The sequence below is a fragment of the Malassezia sympodialis genome, genomic scaffold, assembly GCF_000349305.1.
Source record: "Malassezia sympodialis ATCC 42132 genomic scaffold, msy_sf_1, whole genome shotgun sequence".
In the NCBI taxonomy this organism is placed as follows: domain Eukaryota; kingdom Fungi; phylum Basidiomycota; class Malasseziomycetes; order Malasseziales; family Malasseziaceae; genus Malassezia; species Malassezia sympodialis.
This window is the reverse complement of record NW_017387799.1, coordinates 182,047-197,337: the sequence shown is the minus strand read 5'-3', so window position 1 is coordinate 197,337 and position 15,291 is coordinate 182,047. Positions and strand designations below refer to the sequence as shown.

Genomic DNA, 15,291 nt, shown 5'->3' with positions numbered 1-15,291 from the left:
CATTCATAAGCCTTTGAAAGAGCTGTTCATTACCGCCACGAATACTAAACGCGTTCGCTGCTTTCATAGATACCATACCGGCCAGCGCATGAACTTGCTCGACTGATTGTGCATAATTAGCTCTTGTGGCCGCATTGACCATTTCTTCCACGAACACAGGGGACACTTTATTCTGAACAAAGTACGTATGGGCCTGCAGCTGAGCAAGCTCACGGAGATTCAGTGAATCAATAAACCCATCTAAAGATGACCAAGGATAGCCTGTCTTGGTTTTTTGTGACGTTCTCCGATCGTGTAAGAATTTTGGGGAATAGATTTGTAGAAACTGAGACACAGTACGATCGACCCTGTTATTAGTGCTGGACTGCGTACAAATCCAAAAGTGTACGTGGACTGGATCCATACCGCCAGTATAGTTTCCAGTAATCCCATTTACTTCCTTTAAAGTCGTTGAAGATGAATTCCTTCCCATCCCAGAGACCCAAACGACTACCCGGCAGTATCTCCCGAGATATAGACTTAAAGCGCAAAGCCTTTACAGCTCGCGCCATATTTTTATTGATGTCAGCATAAATGCTAGCACCGATTTCGACAGGCATGATGCTGCTATCATTGAGGGGATGAACGCCGTACACACGACCACCAACACGGCCTGTGCGTTCATATACAGTGATGGATATATGTTCGGGCAAAGTAGAATTCGCACAGCCAGGTATTTCCCTAAGTCGTAGTCGATTTAGTTTCTCCTGGGCCGTAGACAGGAAGTAGGCTGAGCTGGTACCAGAAACACCAGCCCCGATAATAGCGACCCGAAGGACAGGCCTAGCTCCCGAGTTAGGACACTCTGACAATAGGAGTTCTCTGGAAGCAGTCACATCTGTATACCTTTGCCTGAATGGATATTGCTGTAATGGCGATGCATGAGAAAGGATGGACCAAAATACTGAGGCTAGCCAAAGGATCCAACTCCCATGCATCTTGTTGCTTGCCCCGTGCAGGTTGTGTGGTTGTGGAGGAACTAAATAGGCTCCACAGTGCATCAAGTTATTGTACAGATCATGCCACCGAAACCAGCACATAGCAAAGAAGTATTGGCACCACGCTCAAAGGAACTTGAATTCGGAGGATTTTTTGGCGCTCTTTTTGTGACTGTGACAGTTCCTCTTACTATGTATTACCTCGCATTCGGTTGCAGCGAGGAGCTGGGTTGTGATTTATCCTTACCGATCTCGCGACCAGATGCCTTGTGGGAATTTGCGCGTACCAGCTTTATTGCAAGTTTTACCGACAAGAGAGCATGGGCTATCTATTATGGATGGTATGTTTATTGTGTGATTGCTTGGTTCGTCCTTCCTGGTAAGTGGGTACAGGGTCTTCCTCTTCGCACTGGTGCAACGCTGGAGTATAAAATCAATGCCTTTTCCACCGGTGCACTAGCTCTGGGAGTCGCTGTCGGCGTTATTGTGAAACGCCCTGATGTTTTTTCGATCTTGTATGATCATTGGCCAGGTCTCTTGACGGCTGCTTTCGTAAACTCGCTGGTGCAAGCATTCTTTGTTTACGCAGGCTCTTTCACAGGGAACAAGCTGCTTGCCCTTGGTGGAAACAGTGGCAACCCGTTGTTTGACTGGTTCATTGGTCGCGAGCTCAATCCGCGAATCGGAAAATTCGATATCAAGACTTTCAATGAACTTCGCCCTGGTCTGCTACTCTGGGTGTTTTTGGATCTGAGTTGTGCGTGTCACCAGTGGAAAACATTTGGTGAAGTTTCAGACAGCATGATTCTCGTAACTATTTTCCATTCGTGGTACGTGGTGGATTCGCTCCTCCATGAATCTACCATTTTGACCCAAATGGATATCACTACAGATGGCTTCGGATTTATGCTGAGTGTGGGCGACTTGGCATGGTTACCTTTTACCTACAGTTTACAAGCGCGTTATCTTGCATTTTCGCCGGTCAAGCTGGGATGGATGGGCATAGTTGCTGTCCTGGCCGTGCAGTCCGTGGGCTACTATATCTTCCGCACATCTAATGTCGAAAAGAATGATTTCCGACATGGCAAGAACCCGAAAAGTACGTCAGAAATTCCTTACTTCCAAGACCTGCAGTATATGACAACCTCGACAGGTAGTAAGCTGCTCGTGTCTGGCTGGTGGGGCCGCAGCCGTCACCCCAATTACCTGGGCGATTGGATCATGGCATGGGCATGGTGTCTTCCATGCGGTTTTAGCACACCCATCCCTTACTTCTATGTCGTGTATTTTGCAGTCCTGCTGGTGCACCGCCAGCTACGCGATGATGATGCATGCAAGAAGAAATATGGATCCGAGTACGTCACTGCCAAAGAGCAAGTACTGACCACATCTACTACAGCTGGGACACTTACGTACGTGACGCTAACCTGACTTATTACAGTGCAAGCGGGTGCCTTATCGCATTATCCCATATGTGTACTAGATCCGTCTAATAGATCATTATCACACCGAACAAAAACACCATGAGTGATGGATTTCAGTCTGTATTGTGCTAACTTAAAGGCGGTCGCGCTTGTACATCTTGTCGAAAGTGCCCTAGAGATGTTAGCAAACAAGAAAACATACACCAAGGTTCCAGAGCTTGTACTGCGTGCCGGGCTCGATGTTGTTCCACGGGGTCGGGTTGTTCTTAGGGTTAGTTTACGTGGTGGCAATACAAACCTTCTTGTCCCAGATCACGTCAGGCGAGCGGGCACACCGGCTGATCTGCCAAGTAGCGGCACCCAAAGCGAGACCTGTAAGGACGACAATAGGGTAAACCTCAACAGGAACGCTGATCTGTTAGCATAAACTTCTCACGTACATCTTCTTCCAGTTGGTAGCCTGCTTAGCAGCGCGCTGAACAACCATGATGAATGGGCAGTTGCAAGAGCAGCTTTGCCGGCGGCCCAAATCGGAACACGGGTTTGGTCACGTGGCAATTAGGATCGTAAGGCGCCACAGCAGACCTCCACTTGCGCGAGCCCAGGCCAAGCCCTATCGTACCACATAACCTAGCAATATGAAGCTACCTAACTAAATGGTACCATTACGAACGGGACCCGTCACTGTGAAATCTGTACCATTCTTTCCGAAACAGATAAGGTTGAACTTGGCATCCTTAGGAGCGTTCTGCCACTGGTGCGACCAAAAGTCTGACAGCTTGCAGAGTCCGTCAGGACGAGCAGTACAGCCCTGGTCCTCGTTAAGTGGGATGACTGCTTCGTTGATCTTGGCACGAATATAGGGAGATGTGTTGTTCGTCTCATCCTTGCAGTCCATCACCTCCCAAACCAAACGAGCGGCGAAGGGAGTCACACGGCTGGAGCGATACCGGCGGTTCGGGTTGGTTTCGGTGGCAGGCAAGAAGTCAGAAATTTGAGTTACATTCAGAGCTGTAAGGGCAGAGTGAATGATGTCGTCGTGAGTAAAGTCAGCGTAAAGGGGCTGCTTAGTAGGGAAATAGGTAGAGTTCCTGTCCAGTGTCGTGTTCTGGCCAGAGACAGGACCATGGAACGAGGTACCGTTGAGACGAGTGAGGAACTCAATTACCCAACCAAGGCCTTGAGCCTTTCCGGAGGGGTTCATGAAACCATAGTTACCCTGGAACTGCAGGTCAATGTCGTACTGGTAGTTTTCCCAGTCAGTCTTCGTGAAAAGGCCACAGAAACGAGAGGCACCGGTAGCCACGGTCTCATAGGGGCAAAGGCTCATCATGCCGTACAACAGGCTGGGTGTCAGCTTGACACCAGGGATCATGGGCTGGATACGCTGAATGGGTGCCTGAGTGTAGACTTCCTGCCATTGCGAACTCAGCTGGTCGCCCAGGAAGAAGCTGTCCTTGTTGGAGTTCGGGCAGCTGTAGTATGCAGCAAGGGTGTCGTTCTGCTTCGAAGCCTCAGTGAGCACCTCGAGATTGACCAGCTCAGAGGCATTCCAGCCGAAGAAACCAAGCGCCCAGTAGCGAGCAGAATCCAGCATGCGGCTCTGCGAAGTGGTACGGAGAACGAGCTTGTCGGTATAGTTTTGCATGAGACGCGCGTAGTCATAGTAGTGCTTGACGCCAGAGTCAAAGAGTTCCTGTGAGCCCTGGTGCACAAGGGTTTCTGCACCAATGGTCAGGTTCCAGTCGCTTAAGAAGGCCAGATCACCAGAAGCGCTTAGGTTGCCTGCTTTCGAGGCATTCATGACCGTAGAACCGAAAACAAATGACGCTTCATGGGCACTAAGCGTCGGGTTGCGAGAGCCGTGACGGTGAAGAATGTGAACCTGCTTGATCTCACATTGTTCAGGCATAGCGCGATAGGCATTTGTCTCAGGGAAAAGATCGTCCGCGGCACGGTAGGGCGAAGTGGTGCCAAGGTTGCGGAAAATGTCGTCGGGTGTTGCCTGGTCCACGGTGGAATTCAGGGGGGGCTCACGCATTTCAATACCGTAGCCATTATTCTGAAACACAGTGGAGTTGACGGCATCATCTTGCGCCAATAGAGGAAGCCCCTCGTACTTGACGGGTCCAGCAAACCCCACATCAGTAGGGAAAGTGGTGTTCGCAGTGCCAGTGACATTGTTGAAGCTTTGAGAAGGCTCCTGAGCACTGGCCGAAATGGCTAGAAGGAGCGGCGCAAGTACGATAGGGCCAAGCATGTTGGAGAGGGATACAGGAATCTGTGTGCTCGTATCGTTTTAAGCTGTCATGGCAAGATTGCCCACGTGCACCATGAGCGTTGCCTGGGTGCTGCGCCAATATAAACGTAACCAATAAAAAAGTACGGAATTAAATAAATCTTTCAACCCCTGATATAAGCTGCATCACCATACGCTTGCCTAAATGCGGCTCATTTATTACGACGCTGCGCGTCCTCCAGCTGACCTTGCGAAACAGGCGATGTCACCGTAAAGTCGGTGCCATTCTTGCCAAAACAGGCTAGTTCATAATGGGAAGCTTCGATACTATCCTTCAGATGCTTTTCGAAGGCTGACTTGGCGCACAGACCATCAGGACGCTTCTCACATCCTTGCCCTTCATCCAGAGGCACGACTGCATCATTGATTTTTATACGAATGAAAGGAACAATTTCTTTCTCTTTCTCACAGTCCATCAGCTCAAGGGCAATACGAGCGCCAAATGGCACGATGGCACTAGCACGGAAACGGCGATTTTTGTCAGGATTCTTGGCCTCCAACTTATCGGCAATCTGAGTAAGATTGAAAGCTGTAAGAATGTTGACGATCACTGTGTCGTGCGTAAAGTCGGCATAAAATCTCTGGTCGAGAGGGAAATAAGTAACATTACGGTCCAAGGTCATGTTTTGACTAGTTGCGTCGGTGATGGTCTGCTTCGAGATACGCGCCAGAAACTCCTGCACGTAGCCAATACCCATGGGCTTGCCCATCGGATTCATGAAGCCGGAATTCCCCTGAAACTTGAGGTCTGCATCGTATTCAAAACCCTCCCACTCTTCCTTCGTGAAGAGGGAGCAGAATTTCGAATATCCAATCCCGGCTGTTTCGTATGGGCATACCTGGATGGCATTAAACATATCCTCGATGGTCAAGTTCAAACCCTGAATGTGTTGTTGCCAACGCTTTAAGGCATCCTTCAAGTACACTTTTTGCCATTCCTTACGCATCTCATCTCCGAATTTGAACTCCTTACCTTCGGGGCAAGCGTACTTGGGCTCCAATGTGTTGTTCTGTCCCTGAGCTTCAGTTAACACTTCCAGATTCATTTTCTCGTTAGCATCCCAGCCAAAAAATCCGAGAGTCCAGTAGCGGGATGAGTCCAACACGCGACTGGAACTCGTTGTGCGGATGACCGGTTTTTCTGACATGTTGCTCAGAAGACGTCCGTACTCATAATAGTGCTTCACTCCCGAGTCAAAAAGTTCCTGTGCACCTTGATGAACCAGAAGGGCCTGACCAAGGGTGTAATTCCAGTGGTTCAAAAAGGCTAGGTCTCCAGTCGCCTTAAAAGTACCATTACGCGTTCCATTCATCACCATAGCACCAAAAAGACCAGGGCCATCATCCATACCATCCGTTGGATAGCGTGCTCCATGGCGGTGGATGATGTGAACTTGCTTCAACTGGCACTGAGAAGGCATGATGCGGTACGGATTTGTCTCCGGGAACAAGTTCTCAGCCGGTCGCCAGGCGGTGTAAGGTCCAAAATTATTGTAAACGTCAAAGGATTCACTGCCTCCCAGGGGTTTGTCGCGCATATCAATACCATAGCCCTTCACAAACTGAGTCGAATTCAACTGGTCATCCTGGGCCGTCATCGGCGCTAGGCCAGGGGCCACGTCACCCAAATTCCCTACATTTGTGGGAAATACAGAACCGGAAGTGCCCGTTACATTAGACCAATTGGTCGAGTTGGCACCATAAGAATTACCGATCAAGGAGACAGCAATGACGAGGAATGACACGGGCAACATGCCGGGAGGGATCACATTGGGCCCGTAGAGAAAGCTGTTTCATTTAAGTGGTTCGTGCAAGGCACGTGTTCCTATTTGGGGTGTGGAGACTGTCGTGCCTCCGATCCTCGGCTTCCCTGTACACGATGAAAAGGTTGTTTTGGCTTGTACTATGCACGACATTTGTATGGGCAAACTCATTAAAACCAGGTGCATTACATTGTAAAGGACTCGAAAAAGTGGATGACGACGTAGGAACAACCCTTGCTTTTGTGAAAGCGTCGAATTTGGTTTCATGCCCTCCTAGTAATAATAACTGCAATAAAGTTTGGAGCAATCCGGAGTTGCAAGTGGATTTTCATTCATTTGGTATAACCAACAATGGTCTTTTCGTAACAGGAATAAGCTTCTCGCAAATGGTGGGTTCAGACTTCGATAACAGCTCAACCGATGCATTCACAGGATCGTCACTTGGCGTGACACCTATGCCAGGCACAACAGGGTATGCAAGTTTGCAAGTGCCCATGAAAATTCACAATGTCACATTTACAGGGTGCGGTGGAGCTCCTGTGGGTGGAAAAGTGTACACTCCAACTCAGAATTTTGTCGACATCAAGTACATGGCCACGAAAAATACAACGAATGAGGATCAAGGCAACCCGCCATTAATTGATGCATCGAAGCGTAATGCCTCCGTACCAAATAACGCTGTTTTTTGCAGTGGAGCAGAGAGACTCTTTGTTGATTCTTATCCCCGCTTGGGTGTGCGCGTATCGGACGTAATATTATGTCCTATGGGCAACAATGACTGCCCTGTGCCAACCAAGAACCTACGAGAAACATTTTACAGTTATGCGGTTACGGCTACAGGTCTGCCGGTCTCTGGATTTGATTTGGGAAAGGCTATGAGCATGGACACTCAGCGAGATATCAATGTTCAGGGCGGCAGCGGAACTTTCACTTTGAAGCCAGGCCAAACTGGTTATGAAATGGTGTACATTAATATGATTGGGATGAATGTCGTATTTACTGGCTGTGACAGTGGTGAAAAGATTGGTGGAATGGTGTATACCATCCAGCCAGACCCGGAAACCCACGTGCTTGAATTAACCGAGAGCAAAGACCCTGATCAGAACGCACCGGGACCTGAAGCACCTTCCATGGCTAACCATTTGCGTATTCCGACTTTTACCATTATTGGTTTCACTCTGTGCATATCATTAGCTATGGTCTTTATGTAGATTATTCCCAACTTCTGTCAAGGCCCTCATTTCCACTTCCAATGGGTCTAAGAGCGAATATCTTCGTCGGGGATGACACCATCGGTGACAGGACCCGTGAGAATAAAGTCAGTTTGATTCTTGCCAAAGCACACGAGGTCAAACTTGGAGGCCTTGTATGCGTGGTTCGCAAGAAATTCTGTGTAGTCTGTTAGCTTGCACAGACCATCCTTGCGCTTCTGGCAACCATTGGATTCGTCCAAGGGATAAACAACGTCATTTAACTTCATGCGGATGTACTCTTCCTTGCCTCCATTCCTGTCACAATCCATCACTTCCCAGGCCATGCGCATGGCCAAAGGTGTGACGTGACTGGTACGATACTTGCGGTGAGGGTTCGGCTTGGTGGCATTGAGCCAGTCCTTGAACTGCGTGAGGTTCAAAGCAGTCATAATACCCGTAATCACACTGTGATGGGAAAAGTCGGCATAAAATGGTTGATCGAGGGGCGTGTAGGTGGAGTTGAGATCGAGCGTCATGTTCTGGGCCGTCACAGGACCGGTGAACCTCTTCTTCAGTAAACGTGCGGTGAGATCTTGCACGAAAGGAATACCCTGCGCTCGAGCGGTGGGGTTCATGAAGCCATGCTTGCCGTATGTCTGGAGGTCCTGATCATACTCAAAGTTGCGCCAGTCCTCGGCGGTGAAAAGGTGGCAGAAATCGGAGAAGCCAATACCGTATGTGAGATAAGGACAATTGAGCATCATGTTGTAAACGTCAGTGTGTGTCAGATTGATCGAGGAAATGCTCTTCTGGAGACGCTTCCGAGGGGCTTCTAAGTAGATGGCCTGCCACTGGGAGCTAAGGTAGCTGTCGAACATAAAGTCATCATTGTCGGCATTGCGGCAAGCATTCTTGGGTGCGAGCGTATTGTTCTGGTAATCTTCTTCGGTGAGAACCTCCAAGTTATACTTCGAAGGCGCATCCCAGCCAAAGAAGCCTAGAGAAAAATAGCGCGCCGAATCGAGAACGCGGCTATGCGAAGTCGTGCGAAAAACAGGCTTCCCCTTGAAGTCATCCAAGAGCTTTGCATAGTCATAGTAGTGTTTGACACCCGACTTGAACAACTCCTCCGAACCATAGTGAGTTAGGATCTTCTGGCCAAGGTCATAGTCCCAGTCGTTAAGGAAAGAGAGCTCGCCCGAGACCTTCAGTTCGCCTTTCTTTCGCTGCTCTTTGATCTTCTTCCCAAAGTTGCCAGGGCCAGACTTGTGGCCCTTGTCAGGATATTCGGCTCCATGACGATGAAGAATGTGCACCTGTTTTATACTGCACTGCTTGGGAACTGCCGAATACTGTACCATGTCGGGAAATAACTCCGTAGCAGGATGGTAAGGAGACATATCACCAAGGTTGAACCACAAATCTTTCCAGTTGGCGAGCGAATGGTTTTCACCCTTGGGTACCCATCGCATTTCGACTGACTCACGGTGATCGGATCCAAGACTATCAGACATGGCATTAAAAGGGGATCCACCCGGCACTTGGTCCGAGTAGAAACCAATATCGGTCGGAAATAGCCTGTCAGAAGTACCTGTCACATTTCCCCAGTAAACTTCGTCGGCACAGACGTAGGTGGCCAAGAACAACGGTACCAGTGGCACTAGCCCTAACATGGGGTGTTTATTGCAAGTTAGAGGCTATCGCGTTGGCGTAGTGTTGTTGTGTTGGGCTGCAGCGTGGCCAAAAATAGTCGAATTTCACAAGTTAACAAAGTTGCACGTGCGAACCCTATCCAATGCAACATTTGCATACGCTACGTAACTAACTTGGAACGCCTCGGTGCACGGGACCATAGAGAACAAAGTCTGTGCCATTTTTCCCGAAGCAGGACAAACCATACATAGACTCATCATAGGCTTGTTCTAGATGTCTGATGAATCCAGTCAAGGGACATAGCCCGTCCTTTCTGTTAGGACAACCTTGATCTTGATTAAGGGGTATAATAGCCTCATTGAGCTTCATACGAATCCACTTTTCCTCATCACAGGCGATCACCTCTAGAACTAGACGGGCTGCAAATGGAGTGACATGACTTGCGCGGTATCTTCTATGCGGATTCAACTGCTTTGGATCAAGAAACTCGCCGAACTGAGTCAAGTTGAGTGCGGTGATAATGCCCGTAAGCACGGTGTCATGAGTAAAGTCGACATAAAAAGGTTGATCGACAGGAAAGTAGATTTGATCTGTATTTATGGTAAAATTCTGTGACGACCAAGGTCCTGTAAAGGGTTTGTGCAGCAATCGATGCTTGAGCTCTGTAACCCAACCAATGCCTTGTGCCTTTCCTGTGGGACTCATGAAACCATGGTCACCCTGGAACCTCAAATCCATGGAGTACTCGAAGTTTTCCCATTCCTCTTTCGTAAAAACCCGACAAAAGTGCGAATATCCCAGCCCCACGGTCTCGTAGGCGCAAGTGCTCATCATGTCCATGACGTCCTCATTGGTGAGGTTGATGCCCCTCAACATTGGCTGTAATCTCTGAACTACGCGAGGCAAAAAGATTTTATCCCATTCGGAACTAGCTTGGCGCCCCATTTTGAAACGTTTCTTTCTCGCATTCTTACAGGCATACTTGGGCGACAAAGTACTGTTCATATGTTTTGCCTCGGTCAAAACTTCAAGGCGGACCTTGGTCGGTGCATCCCAGCCAAAGAACCCCAATGTCCAATATCTTGCCGAATCAAGCATCCGGCTTTGTGATGTTGTGCGGATGACTGGCTTATGTGTCGTTTGGTCAAGTAAAGCACCGTACTGGTAGTATGCATGCGATCCTGCCACAAACATATCTTGAGCGCCTTGATTGACTAGCTTGGCAAGTCCTAAGGTGTACTCCCACTCATAAAGGAAGGAAAGATCACCCATGGCATAAAATTGTTGAGTGGCTTTAGCATTGGCTATTCGGTCTCCAAGATTTCTGGGTCCATTTTTAGATTCGTAGTTAGGATATCGTGCGCCATGTCGATATATGAGATGAACCTGTTCAATTTTACACTTAGGTGGAATAGATTGGTAGGACATCGTCTCAGGAAACAAGTCAACGGCCGGGCGGTATGGGGAAGATGGTCCCAAGTTACGGAAGATGTCATCCGAGGTTGCATTGTCCTTGGCCGCATCTTTAGGAAGCCAGCGTAGCTCAATTGACTCACCATGATTTTCCGTTGTAAAATTGATGTAGCCCATTTGGGCACGGAATGGTCGTGCGCCTGATTCAACTTGTCCAGCATGGCCTACATCCGTGGGGAATAGCAAATCATGACGCAGCGCAGGCGTAACTGAGGGTGCTTGGGAAGCTGTGTAGTAGATCGAAGCAGGTGCAGCAGCTCCAAAGACAATGGCAGCTTCTCGTACCATCACCGTAGTACCACCTCTCTCGAGCTATGGCAAGTCGCCAAGGACTAGATGTACTTGTCAAATCCCTGCTGCGACTATCTGCATGATTCTGTCTCGCCTTGCCACGAACAAAATCCGATATACGCACGTGCTCACAAAATTACTATCGAGTGAGTACCCTGTCGGCAATAGTCAGGATCATCGTCAATTGCTCTACTGCTCTCACAATTTATGGAATAAGAATGCAGGTCGCAATTGTTTTCATTCTGCGTCACTAGGACACAAAAAGAATCATTGAAGGTTGACTCTTACTCGGCATCCACGTTGAACTCCTGCTGGAAGGCGTTGATCTTCTCCTGGACACGAGCCTTACGCTGCTCGTACGTGAGCTTAGGCTGCTTGTACTTCTTCGACTCTGCAGCCCAGTCCTTGCTCTTCTCAGTGGGACGGAAGTCAGGGTCCTCACGGATGGCCTCGTAGGCTTTCTCGTAAATCTCCTCAATGTCCTCACTGCCAATGTCATCAGCCAGGTACGACGAGAAGTGCTTCTTGAAGCGCTCGTCATCCTCCTCTTCAAGGGACTCCATGAACTCAGCCACGTGGCCACCGAAGATGTAGTTGCGAAGCAGGTCAGCATCGAGCTCCTTCGATTCAACATCGTAACCAGGGAAGCGACGCTCGTTGTGAGGAATGAAGATACCACCGTCAGAAGCACCCTTCATTGCACCGAAAACACGCGAACCAGTTGATGTGCGCTTCAGACCAACGTCCAAGTAGCACTTGAAGGGGCGGGGCTCATCATCACCCAGAGGCTCAGTGTGCACCAGCTCACCGTCGGGCTCCTCCTGACCGGGGTACTTCTCGTCCAAGCCAAGCTTCTTCAGCGCACGACGAGCGACAAGAAGACCAGTGGCGTAGGCAGCCGTCCAGTTCGCCAGACCGTGCTTAATGCCGTAGCGAGGCAGCTCACGCGAAGAGGCGTGGGCCAGCACACAGTCACCCTGGATCTTAGCGTGCACAATCTGGCAGGTCACAAAGCGGTTCGAGAAACGAACAACAAGGCGGTACTTGGGCGCGTTGTACTTGTTCTTGAACTGAGCGACCATGCGCTTGCGCGCGTAATAGTCCGTCTTACCCTCACGGCGGCGACGGTACTTGACCTGGTAGCGCGAAAAGTAGGCGTCCGACTTCACAGTCTTGGTGAAAGGCTGTTAACGTGTTAGTAACAATGCTCCATATTACACGCCTGCTGATACACACCATCTTGAAGCGACCAGCGTCGTTGGTTGCGTAACGAAAGACTGCTCCTACGATGCCTTTGCTGAGCTTGAGCTGCAGTTCTTCGATCGCTCGGCCGATCCACAAAACTACAATCCAATACGTATGTCACGTGTATTCTAATTTTCCAAAATGATTATTACCTATTAGGTCGCTAAATGTGCAAGCGTCGCGCACGAGGATGTCAGAGTAGGCTGAATCCACTTGCTTCCTTACCATCCCAGTTCCCAGAGTATCAAGGTATGTTGGGTGGACGGGGTATACTCTATGGTCTACCTCGTTCCCTTTGCGAACTTAATGCTAACATGAGACTTAGATGGGTGCCTACAAGTACCTCGAGGAGCTGTACAAGAAGAAGCAGAGTGATGTGCTCCGTTTCCTGCTTCGCGTTCGGTACGTGTGTCGATCTTTGCCATGGCTAACATATAGTTGCTGGGAGTACCGCCAGCTGAATGTGGTGCACCGTGCCTCGCGCCCTTCGCGCCCCGACAAGGCTCGCCGCCTTGGCTATAAGGCCAAGCAGGGCTACGTTATCTACCGTGTGCGTGTCCGCCGCGGTAACCGCAAGAAGCACGTCTCGAAGGGTGCCACTTACGGTAAGCCTGTGCGTCAGGGTGTGAACCACCTGAAGCCCCAGCGCTCGCTCCGTGCTCTTGCCGAGGAGCGCGTTGGCCGCAAGGTATCGAACCTCCGTGTTCTGAACTCATACTGGGTGAACCAGGATGGTGTTTACAAGTACTTTGAGGTCATTTGCGTTGACCCTCAGCACAAGGCTATTCGTCGCGATGCTCGTATTAACTGGATCGCCAAGCCTGTGCACAAGCACCGTGAGTCGCGTGGCCTCACTGCTGCTGGCCACAAGAGCCGTGGCATCGGCAAGGGTCACCGTTACAACAACACGATTGGTGGTGGCAAGAACGCCGCCTACCGCAGGCGGCAGACCCTCCAGCTCAGGCGCTACCGTTAAGCGATCTAGTACCTGGCTTCGAGATTGGTGGGCCCTGCTGGGCTCGATACCTTGGGGTCTTATGTCGTATCTTTGTGCGTCCCACGGCCGTATCTCGCAGCCTCTATTCGGTAACGTTTTATAGCTGCGCCATAGCGCCTGCGTCAAAATATATTAGGCATGTCCTTCCTGTCCAAGTTGCTTACTATTTCATGGCTAGGCGAGCTTTAGCGGTCGTCAACGATGGCTGTACAATACTTTGGTCCTACGGTAGGACTAAAGATTTTTTTCAGTCACCTAAATACTCCTTTAAGTTCTGGTTAGACGAAATATGTGACTGATTGTCATGATAATAACGCAGATGAGGCGTTTCAGACTACGGCTCTTCTACCACACGGGATCCAGTGGCTACGTCCGTGCTCGACCGTAAGGGGAGAGACGCTGATGTTTCCGTGGCAATCCGTGCGCGCTCATCATCTGCTTGCGCAACACTGGGTGAATTTGTGTTCACATTAGTCGATTGTCGTAGCTCAGCAATGGTCACAGGCGGGATGGGAACACCGGGCGCCGCACTTGCATATTCTAGTGTACGGCGTCGCACTAACTTAGCGAAGTGCAACCCACATGCATTGCAAAGCGTGCGCGCACCATCAGGTCCACGACGCCATTCGGGCGTATCGCTATTGCCACATGAATGACACACTCCGGGGGCTGGGGCACGACTTCGCTTTTTATACTTCGGCACGTAGGTTTGTTGCGAAGCATTTAAGTCACTGACCGAACCCTTAGAAGTGCGGACAGAGTATGATCCATACGGCTCCGGGCGACTACCTGCCGACACAAGCGGCTCATGCTCATTAGCATAGTGCCCTGAAAGGCCAGGTTCATCCGCAGCGGCGGATACGCGGATCCCACGTTGTATAGCACGCTCAGACTTGTTTCGAACGCTAGAATTCTCTCTCTGAAATTGGGATTTGCCTTCGTCAATGCGGATTGGTTTGGCCTCGCGTTCGTCACGGGTATTTGGGGACCAGTATGCTGGTGTTGCTAAGGTAAGTCGACTAATTATAGGTCACGTACTAGATGTGTTGCTTCCAGGCAACCACGGATAGTAAGGTGCCACATCCATATAGTCGCGACCCGCACGACCATCTTGTGACGAAGTCAATGTGCGGATCTCCTGATTAATTTCCGACACAATTGGCAAAAGCGCAGAAAGTTCATCTGAACGCGGAACTTGATTTTGGGCGCTCAAATACTCTGAAACAGTATTGCACAAGGCCATCGAAGCGGAGTGAATCTCATGGTTAGTCAATGAATACGTACGCGTTCTAGGGAATACAATACACTGGGATCCATTGAGGCATTGGAAGTTGCCGGCCAGGGCACTGCCCCAATAGGCGCTGCTCCACGAGACATAGCGTAGTTCACATAAGACGAATTAGTAGGTTCTGTTGTACGAGACGCCCGCATATTGTGCTCGGTACTCGACTCGTAAGAGTGCAAGGGTTGCGCTTGCAAAGATGATAGCGGGGCTGGAGGCGGAGGCGATGGTGAAGAATAATTAGTTGATGCGGCTGAATTCATAGAATTGGATGCTTGGCCCACAGTAGCTTGACTTATTGGTATGCTACCAGTATTCACTTGGCCGATTTCTGTTGTTGAACTTCTCTCGCTTGTAGGTACCGAACGTTCGTGTGAGATATTCGACATGATTATCTGCACGTTTTCGGGAAATTACAGCAGTTGGACTTGCAATTAATTGGGTGCCAGTGAGCTGATGGTTAACTGACTGAGGCACAACGATGCTCTATCCGTGTTGCTTAAATGCAAGATCGCACGTTTGCTTGTGATACAAGGCTAAGTCACTGCAAAATTTTGACAAAATGACTCGCAGGTAATCAGTCTTAAGAAACGATATAATTGTTACAACTTCCAGGAGCAACTATGTTGACCAAGGTTTGTGATAGTATGGCCCCAAGACGGAAGTAATTGCGGATCTACTGTTGAAATGTACG

The 15,291-nt window shown here is 49.6% G+C and overlaps 5 protein-coding genes and 1 pseudogene across 6 annotated transcripts; 2 read left to right on the top strand and 4 right to left on the bottom strand.

Moving 5' to 3' along the window:
• Nucleotides 1–1,311: 1,311 nt before the first annotated feature.
• MSY001_0080 (uncharacterized protein) lies at nucleotides 1,312–2,470 on the top strand (the record flags this gene model as incomplete). Its single annotated transcript, XM_018886149.1, has 4 exons — nucleotides 1,312–1,318; nucleotides 1,510–1,734; nucleotides 1,870–2,389; nucleotides 2,461–2,470. The coding sequence occupies 4 exons, from the start codon at nucleotides 1,312–1,314 to the stop codon at nucleotides 2,468–2,470; spliced, it is 762 nt and encodes a 253-aa protein (XP_018738727.1).
• Nucleotides 2,471–3,053: 583 nt separating this feature from the next.
• Nucleotides 3,054–6,454, bottom strand: MSY001_0079 (uncharacterized protein; the record flags this gene model as incomplete). The annotated part of the gene is made up of 2 exons (XM_018886138.1): nucleotides 3,054–4,604; nucleotides 4,910–6,454. 2 exons carry the CDS (start codon nucleotides 6,452–6,454, stop codon nucleotides 3,054–3,056), a joined length of 3,096 nt encoding a protein of 1,031 aa, XP_018738726.1.
• Nucleotides 6,455–7,721: 1,267 nt separating this feature from the next.
• MSY001_0078 (uncharacterized protein) lies at nucleotides 7,722–10,899 on the bottom strand (the record flags this gene model as incomplete). The annotated part of the gene is made up of 2 exons (XM_018886127.1): nucleotides 7,722–9,322; nucleotides 9,483–10,899. The coding sequence occupies 2 exons, from the start codon at nucleotides 10,897–10,899 to the stop codon at nucleotides 7,722–7,724; spliced, it is 3,018 nt and encodes a 1,005-aa protein (XP_018738725.1).
• A 458-nt stretch (nucleotides 10,900–11,357) lies between these two features.
• MSY001_0077 (uncharacterized protein) lies at nucleotides 11,358–12,312 on the bottom strand (the record flags this gene model as incomplete). Its single annotated transcript, XM_018886116.1, has 2 exons — nucleotides 11,358–12,257; nucleotides 12,310–12,312. The coding sequence occupies 2 exons, from the start codon at nucleotides 12,310–12,312 to the stop codon at nucleotides 11,358–11,360; spliced, it is 903 nt and encodes a 300-aa protein (XP_018738724.1).
• Nucleotides 12,313–12,643: 331 nt separating this feature from the next.
• On the top strand, nucleotides 12,644–13,294 carry MSY001_0076 (uncharacterized protein; the record flags this gene model as incomplete). The annotated part of the gene is made up of 1 exon (XM_018886105.1): nucleotides 12,644–13,294. The coding sequence occupies one exon, from the start codon at nucleotides 12,644–12,646 to the stop codon at nucleotides 13,292–13,294; it is 651 nt and encodes a 216-aa protein (XP_018738723.1).
• A 388-nt stretch (nucleotides 13,295–13,682) lies between these two features.
• On the bottom strand, nucleotides 13,683–14,558 carry MSY001_0075 (annotated as a pseudogene). Its single transcript has 2 exons — nucleotides 14,354–14,558; nucleotides 13,683–14,311 (listed from the first exon to the last, which is right to left on the bottom strand). Coding segments are annotated over exons 1-2 (834 nt in total).
• Nucleotides 14,559–15,291: the final 733 nt, after the last annotated feature.